The 14532-nt window shown below is 51.9% G+C and overlaps 1 protein-coding gene across 1 annotated transcript in view; it reads right to left on the minus strand.

Moving 5' to 3' along the window:
- Positions 1–1429: 1429 nt before the first annotated feature.
- GCN1 (GCN1 activator of EIF2AK4) overlaps positions 1430–14532 on the minus strand; it is a 57679-nt gene continuing 44576 nt past the window's right edge. The window contains exons 45-58 of the mRNA XM_060612438.2: positions 12973–13137; positions 11649–11810; positions 11270–11362; positions 10898–11041; positions 10533–10802; positions 10178–10291; positions 9507–9737; positions 8372–8565; positions 8115–8229; positions 5890–5986; positions 5399–5547; positions 4759–4866; positions 2650–2868; positions 1430–2130 (exon numbers count right to left, since the gene is read on the minus strand). Of these exons, the coding sequence (XP_060468421.1) occupies positions 2005–2130; positions 2650–2868; positions 4759–4866; positions 5399–5547; positions 5890–5986; positions 8115–8229; positions 8372–8565; positions 9507–9737; positions 10178–10291; positions 10533–10802; positions 10898–11041; positions 11270–11362; positions 11649–11810; positions 12973–13137 (2187 nt within the window). The 3' untranslated portion in view covers positions 1430–2004. The remainder of the gene's footprint in view (positions 2131–2649; positions 2869–4758; positions 4867–5398; positions 5548–5889; positions 5987–8114; positions 8230–8371; positions 8566–9506; positions 9738–10177; positions 10292–10532; positions 10803–10897; positions 11042–11269; positions 11363–11648; positions 11811–12972; positions 13138–14532) is intronic.

The following is a 14532-nucleotide window of genomic DNA, read 5'->3' on the forward strand; positions in this document are numbered from 1 at the left end:
TTGCTAAGCCTCCCTCCGGGTCGAGAGGGTCCTCTGTGCCTGCTCCACTGTCCTGTCTGTGACAGCCCTTCGAGGCTCATTTCCCAGGAACCCACGCCCTCCCTGCAGACTCAGGGAATGCAATTCAACATGCTCCGGGAGCCTTTGAGTCATCTCTGTCTGTGAATCAACCTCCATCCATCCATCCTGAACAGAGAGATCTCATCCTCCTCCAGTTTCTGGAACAGAACCTGGTGTTTTTCCTTTGGATTTTGCTTACTGAGTGTCTTCCACCTCTAAGTACATCAGATTTCCCTCCCAGTTTCATACTGGGGGCTGAACGCCTGAGATGGACATAAGCATCTATTCTGAGATCCTGGAGGAAACACTGAAGACTATCCCTCAGGGGCTTACCAGAGCTTTTCCAGCCACACCCCCCTCACACAGAAACTTCATCTGCCTCGCCAGAGCTAACTGGCAGAGGTGACCACATGTGCACACAGCTTGCTGGACATACGCCCCAGGGAACTGAGAGGACACTGCTGACCATCTGAATCCCAGAAGCAGGGAACAGTTCCCATGGCTACCAAAAGCTGCACCCATTGGCTGCTTTGGCTATCGGGACTGACTCAGCTGACCTCTCAAGGTCCCCTGCCGCCCTGGGAGTCTACAATTACATTGAGCCAGCTGAGACCATGCCTGCTACAAGAAAATAGGAAGTCCTATGACATATAAGGCTCAGGCATAGAAAGCAAGGATTTCATCAGAAGTATCTCAGAGGTCACCTTGTCTTATTTATCAGAAGTGCTGAGTCACAGGGCTACTTTCTACCTTTGCTGCATTAATAAGCCAAGCCTTGCTTTTTTTGATAGAACACTTTAGACTTTTTACAAAATGAGCTCGCTACCACATTTCCTTTCTTTTACAGCTCTGACCAGTAATGTCGGTAGAGGTTTATTCCATACTGTGACCAGGGACACAGCCCAGAAAAACTTGCGTCACTGGGCCCAGAAGGGCGTGCTCCGTCAGACAGGACATGTGGATCACGAGCCTTCTAAGAACCAGGAGGAAGGAAGTCATTCATAAAGGAGACAGATGCTGAACTGCAACTTTTCTTTCCTTCGGCAAGTCCTCTAACTACAGCAATGTGGTTCTTTCTTACTCCGCAGAAGGGATGGACTTCTCTTTAACACTTGACTACCAGAAGCTCCCCCACCTTCCTGAGTCAGGACAGAACAGGCAAGTGGCCAATTCAACCCCTGCCTTCTCTATGCTCAGTGAAATCACGGGACCCAACCTCAGGACAGAGAAGTGCATAAACCTGTACGAGACTTCCAAGAGCAGGAGAGATGCCCAAGAGTCAGAATGCTGCCGGTGCTCACCTTATTCCTGATGCACAAAGCTTCATGTTTAATGGATGGAGATTTTTATAAATCTGCTTGTATCGAGATTAAATCAAAGCCTTTATTAAAACATTCCTCCTTCAAACAACCTGCATTTAAACCAATACCCCTCCCCGACTTGTGAATTGCCAGGGCATTGCGAGTATGTCATGTTCACCTGACAGGGGTCAGATCCAATCGGGCCACACAACATGGCAAAGCCACGGCAAGACACGGCACACCAGGCCGACCTCCACGGTTCAGTGCCCCACTCAGGATCTAGGCAAAGGCGAGTAGCACTGGCTCCCGAAGCAGAACTCAAGCACAGGAGAAGAGGATCCAGAAGTCTGACCCCACCTGTTCCAGACCCAGCCACGCTCAGCCGGATGATCAGCTCTTGGCTACCACTTGGTGAGGCTCACACATGTGCTTTTGTCTCTTCTCCAAAGAAAAGGGTGAGAGATGGAGGAGGCAATTTTCAGTTGTGTGTGGGTTTGATTTAAGGCTTTGGCTGTGGTCTGTTGAAATATTAAAATACTTTCTGGGAACGTCATCTCCTAAGCTCCCCATCGGAACAAACGTATTTTCAAAAATGAAAACATTGAACAAAGAGGTGGAGCCCGGGGGGCGGGGCCTGGGCCTATCAGGTCAGGATGGTGTCGTCCACCTGCTCTGTGGAGTCGGCCTGGCTGGCCAGCTTCTTCAGGGACCTTCGGTTGCACTCATTCAGCACCTCCAAACTGGCCACGTCCAGGATCTTGGAGAGGGCCTGTGGGGAAGATGGAAATGAGGAGACGTAATCAGAAAATACAGCTTCAGGTTTCTCCAAGCCAAGGCAAAAATGAACATTAACCTCAGAACTAGCACTGCTGTGGACTCCGGCAAAATAAGGGAGTCCGATGGATCCCTGGGAAGCCAAGAAAACCACACCTCATGCTTTTCATGTGCTGAGGCGGGGAGTGGAAGGGCTTTCAGTGCTCTAAATACGGTGGGAAGAGGAGTGCATGAACAGGGCTCCCTCCTGGGATCCGTTCCACACGTTCAGATGCCAAGTGAGACTTTATTTGGATTTCTCCAAAACAGGGCTCTGTTGCCGAAAGAAGCCTGAACACCACAGGAACAGAGGAATGTTTTCAGGCACTAGACCAGTCACCTGACCACAATCTGCCTCTCAACACTCAGCATATGAGGTGGTGGAGTATGATGCTTAAAGACTACCACGCAGTAGAGCCGTGTGCCGAGCACCCACAGCAGGCCCTGGAGGGACACCCCAGTCCCAGGCTCCCACCTGAAACACCTCTTCGCCCTGCCTCATCTTGAGGAGGTTGACGATCGCCTGGTCACTGTAGGCTCTCACGACAGTGTTTTTATCCTTGGTGTTGTCGAGAAGAGCCTTTAGGATGGGTTTGATGGCCTGGGGGTCCAGGGGAGGCAGCGGGTCCTTGTTGGCCCACCAGATCATCTTCTCGGCCACCAGCCTGATGTCACTGGATGGGTTCTGCAGACACTAAGAAGACCATAAGCTTTTAGTTAGGCACATCCAGTCTGTTTTTCAAGGAAGCCCAAATTTCTGCCCTGACATTCCCTCTTCATCCAGAAACTGACCCCACTGCTCGCTTCCAATGGCTTCCTTTCCCATCTTGGTAGGGGCGGGGGGGAGCAGTGACAGGTTCTGACTCAGCCCATCTCCTTCTCCCACCTCATCTCATGCTATTCTCTCCCTTTTTCTCACTACTCTTGGTCCACGCAGGGCTATCACTTCCTCGGGGACACCAAGCTCCTTCCCGCCTTCGGGCCTCCGCCCTGACTGGTCCCACAACCTGGGATGTGCCTGCCCGGGGGTCCTCACATGGTTGGCTCCTTCTCCTCCTACAGGCCTCAGCTCAAGTGTCAGCCCATAGAGGTCTCCCATAACAACCCTCTCTAAATTAGGGCCCTCCTCATCCCCATAGGCTTTTTGTGTACCTCCAACTCTACAGATCTTGTCTGCTCCATGCACCTCTATGCCTTGAGGGTCTAGCCCAGCGAGGTACACAGAGGATCTTCAGTAAACAAACACTGATGAACAGCTGCATGCAAGGTGATGCTGTTACATGGGCTCAATCTAACAGGGGCCCTGAGAACTCTCAGCAGGGCTGCAGGCGTCTGCAGGTTGGGGCAATCCCCCTCTGGAACCTCACTATTCAAATTGAGGTCCACACACCAGCAGCACTGATACCGCCCAGGAACTGGTTACAAAGGCAGAGTCTCAGACTTAGCCACACCTCTAAAAATGCAGATTCTCACTCTGATTTGTGTGCACAATTTCTGAAAAGCTTGCTTTATTACACAGGCAGCAGGGGCCCCAGTGTCCAGCTCCCAGGCTTTCCTAGTTGACACCTTGCAGCCACCACAATAACAATAATAAGTGCCATGCCAGCTAAAAGGAGGCAGGGAAGAAAAGACTTATTAAGATTTGAACCCACCACGAATTCGGGCCCTGCGTCAGGCTCTGTGCTGACAGCTCAGAGCCTGGAACCTGCTTCACATCTTGTGTTTCCCTCTCTCTCTGCCCCTCCCCCACTCATACTCTCTCTTCACTCTCAAAAATAAACATTAAAAAAAAAAAAAAAAAAAAAAAAAAGGATGTGAACCCAGGTCTGTCCCAAATTTTACTAAATCCAGATGCCTGGAAGGAATACCTAAGATAGTGGTTCTTAAAGTCTTATGTGCAAAATATATAAACAGCTCTCAAAACTTCAGTATTAGGAAAGAAAAAACACAATTTTAAGAACAGCAAAAGACATCAATAAACACTCTACCAAGTGAATGTGGGGATGGCTAATAAGCACATTAAAATTGTTCTACATCAGGGCGTCTGGGTGGCTCAGTGGGTTGAGTGTCTGACTTGACTTTAGCTCAGGTCATGATTTCACAGTTGCAAAATCAAGCCCCGAATCAGGCTCCATGCAAGGCACTGAGTCTGCTTAAGATTCTCTCTCTCCCCAGCTCTGCCCCTCCCCTACTCGCACTCAAAAAAAAAATTGTTCTACATCATTAGCCATAAACAAATGCAAACTAAACCACAATATGATACTATAGTACACTTTTGAGAAAGGATAAAATTAAAACAAAACAAAAAAAAAGTTTAAAAAAATAAAATAGTGATTCTTAATTTGATTTGGGGTTACAGGTCTACTTGAGAATCTGACAAGTCAGGCACTCTTCCGGAGGAAAAAAGCACACAGAATCACTTTGTGTTCCACTCCCAAGGGTTCAGAGACCTCCCAGAGCTCTCCGCAGAGAACTCCCAGAACAGCACAGTCAGACAGTCAGAACAGTCAGAACAGTCAGACAGCACACTTCCAGTGTTCTTTGGACATGGGTCCTTCTCACAAGCCAGGCTGCCCCTACTCACCTTAATGAACAGGCTGGAGAGTTTGGCTGGCAACTGTCCTCCCCCTGTCTCGATGTGATGCTTCATCAGGAACCCCATGCCCCGGATCCCGCTCACTGCGATGGGGATCTGTGGGGACAGGAAAGTGCTGGATGGCACAGCACCCTGCCCCTTCCTCGGAGCAGCAGGGCCAGGCTCTGTCTCATCCCCAGGAACCTCCAGGACACTGGCCCCTCATATAAGCACCCCTGCTATACACACACACACACACACACACACACACACAACTTCACATCCAAGACTCTTTGACAGCTTTCTTGCAGACAGCTTTCTTTGCTTCCTGGCTATGAAGCAAACAAAGGCTGTGTGCACTGCTTCCCACGAACAGGGTTCAGAGAGCTTCTGACATGGAAGGGACCTCTAGACACTCCTACTTAAACTCCTCATTGTTTACAGATGACAGAACTGAGGCCCAGGGAGACCAAGTAGTGGTCCAAGGCCACAGAAAGTTATTGGCAAAGGCAAAATTTGAACCCAGGCCTCTCACCACCCAGTCTGCAGTAGAGCCCCTCCCCCGCCCCTTGTGCAGTGTCAGCAAGGATACAGCTGTGGAATTTGGGCTAGGGAGGGGGAGAGGGGTGTGGCTGCCCCAAAGCCTTACCCTGTCTGCCATGGCATTGCTGAGGATCATGTCCTGAACTTCACTGCTATACCTGCCCGCACAGAGTCTGTTGGGAGCCACGTTCACAGCCACAGACAGTGCCAGGCTCCGTCCATGCCGAACCATCCAGTCAATGCCAGACACATCCGCTGAGTGGAAGGACACAACTGGGTCAACCTGCACTTTACACTATGCCCCTACCAGCCATGCAGCCCCCAGGCCCACCCAACCTAAGCCCAATGGAAATCCCAGTCCACTGCACACGGACCGCCCTGCCCAATGTGGCACATTATGAAGAGGTCTCTCTCAAGCTACTTCAGACTCGCAGCCACGTTCCCCGAGCAGAGACGTAAGGGACTACAGGACCACTGGAAACTCCATTTTGTTTTAAGAGCTGGATTCCCCAAGGAGAGACTAGCTGCCAGAAGACCCCCCCGAGGGAAAGGGGAGACAAGGCCCTGCAGGGGGTCCCCAGTGCACAGGAGACCTACCCAGCAAGCACTGCTGAAGGACAGCGCTGAGCTCCTCTTCAGTCAGAAAGGCACACAGCTCGCCCAGGCAGCCGGCCGAGGAGATGCGAGTGTTGTCCTGACAGAGCACAGAAGGGAGCAAAAGGCGGCGTGAGCTGCACCACCAGCTGCAAGGTCAGTGGGGCCAGCAACTGCCCAGGATGGAGGGCAGGGGAGAAGGCAGAACGAGGCGACTCCAGACTCCTGTCCCCACTCCAGGCACGTGCGCTCCTGCTGCCAGTGCGGGACTGCCATTCATGGCAGCCGCCACTGGGCGTGGAGCGAACAACCACACACCCAGCACTTCTCTCAATTATAGAAAACTCCAGTGTGCGTGCATATGGTAATCATCATCACAATGGCAATAATACCCGTATTTACGTAGCACCTCTCTTCTTAGAAAGTCAGAACATTTTCCGCGTATTATCTCAATTACTATCAACAGCTCTGGGAGGCAGCGAGGGGCGGCCCCTGCCCACATCACTGGACGTCAGCTAGAGAACCACTCTGAGCTCCTTTCCTTCCAGCCCCGCTCCCCTGCCAACCTTGTGTGTCATCTTGTGTCCAGAGCGACACCCTGGAATCTCTCTACTGTGTCAGTGCCCTAGCACCACCTCCCTTATTCAGGTTTGTCCTAGGAAGTCAGAATGAAGCCACTAATCAACCTAAGGAGGACAAGCAAAAGCTGAGCATTTTCTGTCAAAATCAAAGCCAGATACACAACCTGCTCCCTGCTGCTCCTCCCTAGCCAACTAATCACGGGATAGCAAGGGAGTGGATTTTTAAGATACATACTATATTATTAATAAGTGCCAATCTGATGTGCACACAGACCACAAACCAACCCACCAACCAAGGACTAACGACCTGCTGAGTGGCTAATGCCAGGCTGGCACCCTGGTTGGCCACCATTGATCCAGGGGAAGCTCTGAGTTGGGGGGAAGATGGTCTGACCACAGTTTGCACCTCTGAGCTCCAGGCAGAAGCCCAGGTGCCAAGCAAGGCTAAAGCTGGCTCTCTCTGACGCCCACTCTCTCCAACAGGATCTATTTTAAGTTCCACTGTGGTGAAATGCAAATTGGCCTAAATACTAACTTTTGCTTGCACTGGGCATGGCCCTGTAAAAACCCTGACAGAGAAGGCAGGGGCTCTAGTCAGGGAGCAGCAGTTGGAATGAGGCCAGACTTCCACAGCCATGGTAAACCCAGCAGCAACAAGGGCTGGCCCCACTGAGTGCGCTACAAGTGCAAACCATGTGAACCCACAGGCTCAGTCCAGAGATTAACCCCACAACAGAGGGCTGTCAGAGGAGAAAGAGAAAATTCTTATCTAGACTCAGTCGCTGGGCAGCCAACGAGTACTTAACACACGCTTCCAGGCTGGGGAAGGAGGGGCCGTGCTGGAACGGAGACAGCACCGGGGGTCCCAGAGCTCAGACTGTGGCTGACTCCACCTTGCTAGGGCATGGCCCCAGGCAAGTCTCACCCTCTCCAACAGTGCTAAGACCTCCGACCTGGTGTCCCAGACACCAGATGCCAAATTTCCTTTTTATTTTATTTGTTTAAGGTGAGAGAGAGAGAAAGAAAGAGAGAGAGAGAGAGAGAGAGAGAGAGAGAGAAAAGGCAGGAGAGAGGCAGAGAGAGAGATCATCCCAAGCAGGCTACAAACTGTCAGAGCAGAGCCCGACGCAGGGCTTGAACTCACAAACCGTGAGATCATGACCTGAGCCAAATAAAGAGTTGGATGTTTAACCAACTGAGCCACCCAGGCACCCTCCCAGATGCCAAATTTCTTAAGGGCTGTGACCATGCTGGCTTCACCTCTGCGATAGACCCTTTGTCTCAGCAAATGTTTCCTGAACCAATAAACGAATGTCTTCATTTTACACACAGGGAAAGGAAAGGCAGAGAGGGAAAGTGGCTCGTTTAAGATTGCACAGTAAGTTCACAAGAGCTCCTTACTTTCCTTACTGTGAAAACCTTACCTTCCTTATCTGTGAAACAGAACAACCAATACCAACACTACCCGCCCTGTCTCCCTCACAACCAAATGCCTGTTAAACCATAAAGAGTGATAGGAGCATCAGGAATGATTATTACCACTGAGCAGGCAGCAGTTCTTCCAACACAAAACAGACATGTCGACCAAAGCAAAGAGAAGGGGAACCAGTAGAGCCCACCAGCCCTGCCATCCACCTGCAGCCATACCTCGTCGTGTCCCAGCATGCTCAGCAGGAGTGAGACAATGTTTTTCCGGATGACCACGTCCACTTTGGCCCCTGCTCCCTGAATCACAAACCTCAGGGCCTGCAGCATGGTGTCCCTACAGAACCAACGCATCCAACTTAAACCCCTCGCTCTTCTTCACCACTGCTCCCGCCCACACAGGCCCGGCCCGGCCCCAGGAGGCTTCAGCATCCGCCTGGCCTCCTCACAGCCACAGCACTGCCCCAGCGGCACCTCACCTGACACCTGGGTCTTCCATGACACGGATTCCATTCAATAGCTCTGTGAAGAGGGGGTCCACCTTGATGTGGATGGAGATGAGCTTCCCCAGAGCATCAGCAGCCTTCAGGCGTACCCCCCGGTTGGAGTCCTGCAGGGCTTTGGTAAAAGTGGTCTGCAGCTGGGGCAGGAATGGCTTCAGGGCAATCCCGACCTGTTTGAGAAACCCACATAAGAAACTACGGGTGTGGTGGAGTCCAAGGCCACAGTGTGCGACAGATACAAAATCAATCAGAAACCACCAGGAGCTCTCGCACACAGGCTAGGAGTAGATACTCCCACAAAGAGGACAGCCAGCACGGACAGGTCCTGCTCAGCCCCGGTATCACCACCTCCAAGGGAGCCACTGGTTGGCTTAAGTGGAGACCAGTCCACACGGACAAGCGACTTGAAACCTCTATCTCCAAATACATGAAAGAGCAGCGCAGGTGACGGCTGTCAGCCCCACCGAAGACCTGTTCCAATGCCAAGACAGGGCAACGGACCAGGTGTATAAGGGCAGGTATCATCTTCTGAGCAATAGATATGCAAGCTGAGCACTGACACTGCTCAGAGAACAATCCTATGAAACAAATGACCTCAGAAAGTCACCCCTCCCAAGAATGAACATTTACTTCTTCCTAAATGGGAAAAACCAAAGCAGCTGTTTGGAAGTGTGAAAATACTGGGGTCAGGGGCTGCAGGCTGCTGGGAGGCACACCATGGAGTGAAGCTGGTAAACGGGAGGTAGGAACCATCTGGCCACGGATGACATCGACTCATGGCCTATGGGACAAATTCTGGGAGGAAAGGGCTCCGTTACGCTCAGGATGCGTCAGGCACCACCTGACACCACCTTCTCTAGGCCCCACAGCTCTTCATTGGCAGGCGGCAGCAGCACTTCCAAATCACGGGTGAGGGCACAAGCTCAGAGGTTACCATACTTTCCCAAGGTCATTCTGGCGTAGTGTGAGTCTAGCGTCTAGCATCTCGACTCCCTCTGCCATGCTGTTTCTCCATAATAAGCTCACCGTGCTGCCACATGACACCAACCGGCAGACAGATCAGTTCTTGAAGACCCAAATGGACCAAGAGGTGAATGTGTCAGTGGCTCACCTTGGCCAGCAAGAGGCTGAGTGTCTCGAGCAGGGCTGCCTTTACGTTCCAGCTGAACCGGTCCCCCAGGATGCGGATCAGAGGCCCAGTGATGCTGACCACGGAGGGCCTCAGGGCGTCAGCTGAGGTCAGGCGGATCACCAAACCTAAAGCTTTGGCCGCTTCCTCTTTCTGTTCCGGGCTGCCAGTCAGGACGCCCTCCCGCAACACTGGAAGGATGGAGGTTACTCCCTGACGAGAGAACCACACACGACAGTCAAATCTCAAAGGCACTGGGTCCAGGGGTCTCCTATCCAAAGCACGCACCCCCGTCAGCCATCCTCTCTGTGATTCCCTGACAGAGACTGCTTCTGGTGCCAGGGTAACAGCCTGAGAGGGTGCCGGCTGAGAAACAGTCTTGACAGGGCAGTGATGAGAAGGTAACAGCTCTGGTGGGCCTAGCACACATAGGTACACCTGCTGTCTCCTCTGTGACTCACTTGCTCTGGCCGTGGTGGCCTCCACAACTTAAACTGAAGGCAGCACAGACCCTATCCCCATATGGCCACCGTGGGAAAGAAACACGCTTCCGTGAAGGCCCTAAGTCGGCTGCTCTACCACAGACCCGGGACTGCGGGTGGAGGTAGAGGAAGGCCATATGCCCACAGCACCCTCACGAGGCCCTGGCTTACCTTCTTTGGGAGGCAGAACCCTGGCACATGCTCGCCTTTGCTCTCATTCCCTATGAGCCGGATTTCTTTGTGCAGTTCTTCAATTAGTGCCAGCTGGTTGCCAGCATCGAGCTTCTGTGGAAGGCCAGGAAAAAGCAGAGAGGATGTCAGGGTTCTAAGTACAGCCCTCCCAAGATGGCTTCAAAGTAATACCTCAGGGGGAAGAGTGTGGGGGGAGTATAAGAAAGACTGGCCATGGATTGATAAATGCTGAAGTTGGCTGACAGGTACATCATGGCCTATTTTAAGAGTCTAATCTTCCAAGCGTCTGGCATGGTCTATAATCAAAATCTGCTACAGTCAGCAGTCCCCTCACCTTGGTGATGGCATTCAGGGCATCCCAGCTCTCCTCCAGAACCACTGGGCTGGAGTCGTTGAAGAGGCGGATCAGGCCGGACACCAGGCTCCGCAAGTGGCTGGTGTAGTCAGCCTTCGAGCGTGAACAGTAAATGTTGAGGATGATGGCGGCAGCCTGCCTCATGCCCACCTCAGGGCTTCGGGTGGCTTCCAGCAGATCCTCGATGATGATCCGGTGCCCAGTGTCATCCTCTACTGAGAGGATCACAGCCTGACAGTTGGCCATCTCCTGAAACCACAGGGGACACCCAGACTGAGCACAGCTCCCCAGGGGCAGGCCAGGACAGCTGACAGAAAGCTGCCAGGAGTAATCGTGACACTCACCAGCTGCTCGTCCGGAGTCCCAAGTTTCTCCTTCAGGGCCAACATGACTGCCGGGAGGATCACTCCAAGGTGACGGGTCAAGGCGTCGCCAGCCACAGACGAAAGGAAAGCCAGCACCCGGGTGTTGACAGGCGGAGTCGTCAGCTGTAGAATGATGAACAAGGTCAGCTCAATGAATGCCGCTCCATGCTGGCCACCGTGCTAGACTCTAGGAGATCCCATGGCCATTGTTGAGGGCTAAGTATCTGCTCCAGGGCCGCCTGAACCCACCACCAGCCTTCCCCAACATCTGAGTCCAAAAGGTCTCCATAGCAGGCCTGGAAATAATCATGTAGCCGCGGCCAGGGGGTGTTTGCTGCAGGGTGGGATTACCTTGGGCACGAGGTAGGGAAGCACCACACGACTCTTGATGGCCATAACTTGCTTCAGACCATCCAAGGCAAATTCTGACACTTCCTCATCATCCTGCACAGGAGCACGGAGGGCAATGCTGAGGAGCTGGCTCCTGTCCCCACCTCTGCTGTCTAGACCAGCCACCGCCAACTTCCTTCACCACTTTCCTCCCTTCCTCCTACCACACCCACATTTACTGACTATCGAAGGAGAAGCACAGAGCCAAATCTGAGCCTGCTGCACCCACTCCCTTGGGGGGCCCACACTGCGGCTGCCTTGGCAGAGTGAGCCCCCCTGCATTTTGCTTCTACAGAGACAGTAAAAGCCAAACTGGTAGGTGTGTGGCAGATCCACTCACCAGCTGCTTCAGTAAAAATGGGAGAATGTCCTCCAGAGCCTGGTGGCCGATGGTGGAGTGCAGCTGCTCGAAGGTCTTGGCCGCCGCTTCTCTGACCTCCTCCAGAGGGTCACACAAAGCCTTCCTCGCCGTGGGTACAAGGGACTCAGAGAAATACAGCACCTGCAACAGAATCCGTGCACTGTACCTGATGCAGCAGAGGCAAGGAAGGAGTGGAAGCAAGCAAGGGGAGATGGACGAGGACCTCTGGCCTAGCCAGGCCACCAGCATCCCCTGGCTTGACTCTTAACTTAGTGATTCTCACTGAAAATGAGCAAGCATATGAACGTAGAGAGGATATGCAGTCTCCACCTGAGGAGTCGGATTTTAAGTGAGTTCTCCAGATACTCTCCATCTCCCACGAGAGCTCCTTCCCACAGTGAGGCCCTGCATGGCATGGCCCCTCTCCCCTGATTCTTTCTTTGGCTCATCCTCTTGGAAAACTCCCAAGTCCTTCAAGACTCAACTCAAAAAATTGCTTCTCTGTGGCATCTCTGGGGCTACTGTGGGGCCAAGGATAGCTCTGCTCCCTCTGGAAACGGTCCCCCCGAAGCAGAGCGCACTACAAATAGAATCGGGGGACTGATTATGTATCGGCCTCACCGCCGGCAAGGTCTCAGCCTTTGAGAGGACTCAGTAACTATTCAATGAATCACAACTCTAGTTGGTGACAGAATTTATTTACATTCTTTGCCAAATGCAAACGTAAACCCCCAGTGAATATAATACTTCTACTGATACACTCAGCAGAAGGTGCCAGTAGATCAGAGAATAAGCAATGGCCACATGCTTAACATTTCTGACTAGCCAGCCACTTCATAACTTTTATGCCAACTGAGAGCCCTATGCCTGCTCAATCTGTTTCCCAGGCGTGTTTTGAGGATCACCCTCAGAAAGGAAAGTGAGTGCAAAGATCGCCAGCCCCCTGAAAGTGGCTGCTATGGGACGGTAACATTGTCGGAAACGACACACTTCCACCCACTGGGAGCGTAACACTCATCTGCTCTGCTCCCTGTAAGAACGTGTGCAGCCCTCCCGCTCCCACAGCACCAGCACACGCACATGCGCACGGCCTCCCTTCCCTGCCAAGGACACTGCACATTTTAACTGTAGTGCAGTAGTGACACAAAAGGGATTAAACTGGAGAAGCCTCAGTAGTGGTGAGAAAAAGATCATCACCAATTTCTATGGGCCATTCAGGAGTCCCTAGTGATACGGCTTTTCCTGGAACCTGCCCCCAGGCCTCTGAGTCAGGTCACCCGCGAGGCCCTAAGAAGACACTCACAGCGTCTCGGCTGGTGGACTTCATGATCTCGCTCAGTCCGATGCACACACCCTGCCTCTCGTCGCTCTTCTGAGACCTCAGGCCTTCCTCAAGGATGGGGATGATTTCTGGCAGGATTTTCTCCCCTAACTTCCGGACGAGATCGCCCAATGTCCTTGCTGCAATCTGTCAGCAGAGATCAAGCCAGGACATCAATGCCCTACAAACCCCAGGGCACCTGGAAGACAACTCCAGGTTGAAGGCCCTGGACTTAACTTCCCCAGATGCCATTAGCCCTGAAGAACCACCAGGGTGCTTGCAAAACGCTAAAAAATACAATTATTTCTTTGTGTCACACACACCTACACAACCTAAAGCAAGAGCTGGCACCTTCTATATGAATAGGAAACTTATCAGATGCTGCCTGGTCAAGAGTCAATTTCCCTAAATTGATAACTACAGCCTAGAAGTCACCTCACCTTGTGCTCTTGTCCAAGGGGAGCTGAACAGGGCACAAATGTTTTTAAGGAAAAAAAAAAAAAAAACAAAACGATCTCCCCTGAGGCCTCACACAAACCCTTCTTTAGCCAAATATGCAGTTTGCTTGCCAGAGATGGGGGTTGGGAGTGGGTCAAAGGGGACTGCCAGAAGCAAACATGAGCCCAGGCTGGGCCCCTCCTCCCAACCAGAGAACATGCCTGACCCAGCCCCTGCCCCAGCCCAGGTCAGCCTCATCTCACATGCTCACCCCTGTTTCTCATTCCAGACCCAGCAGCCCCCGCCCAGCTTCTGTTGGCTTTTGCACATCCTGCCCTTGTATCTAAAGCACTATTCCCCTGGTCTGGAATTGGCTTTCATCACTACCTCACCTGGTGGGTACTTACTCATCTTTTATCTTCAAGCATCATTTCTTCTGAGAAGCTTTCCCTGACCCCCCCTCCCCCACTGGTCAAAGGCCCTGTTACACACATTTGCAGCACCACGCAGCATTTGCTATAGCTGTATTTACATCTGTCTGATTATTTGATTAACGTCCATCTTCTCCACCACAGTGTAGCTCATGAGGAAAAGAATAAGGCTGCTCTTCTTCTCCATTACATCTCCAGATTTTAGGCCCCTGCTTAGCACATAGTGGTGCTTAATAAATATTTGTTATGTGAACATTAATAAAAGGAAACCTCCTTTAGAATGGAGTCAGGAGGCCAGAAAAGGGCACTCCCACACCCTACCACTCTTCATCAACTACAGACCCAAAAGGAAAAGATGAATGTTACAGACCAAACAGGAAAAAGCATATACTTTACTAGCCCAGCAGGATGAAGGAAGATTTTCCTCCTCCACCGGCCAACAGCCCAGCCAATGAGAGACAGTCACAACTGAGCCAATGAATAGCCACTACACTTCAAACTCCCAGTTTACTCCAAGAGTCTTTTTGTTTATAACAGCCCTCCCGGCACCCTCCCTTCCCTCTTTTATAGGGTGTTCCACTCTTTTGTTCAGTGGACTTGACTATAGTTTTGCCATGGCTTACATGTCCCAAACTGCAATTCTTTGCTATTGCCTGAATAAATCCATCTTGAA

Source organism: Panthera onca, chromosome D3 (assembly GCF_046562875.1).
Source record: "Panthera onca isolate mPanOnc1 chromosome D3, mPanOnc1 haplotype 2, whole genome shotgun sequence".
In the NCBI taxonomy this organism is placed as follows: Eukaryota; Metazoa; Chordata; class Mammalia; order Carnivora; family Felidae; genus Panthera; species Panthera onca.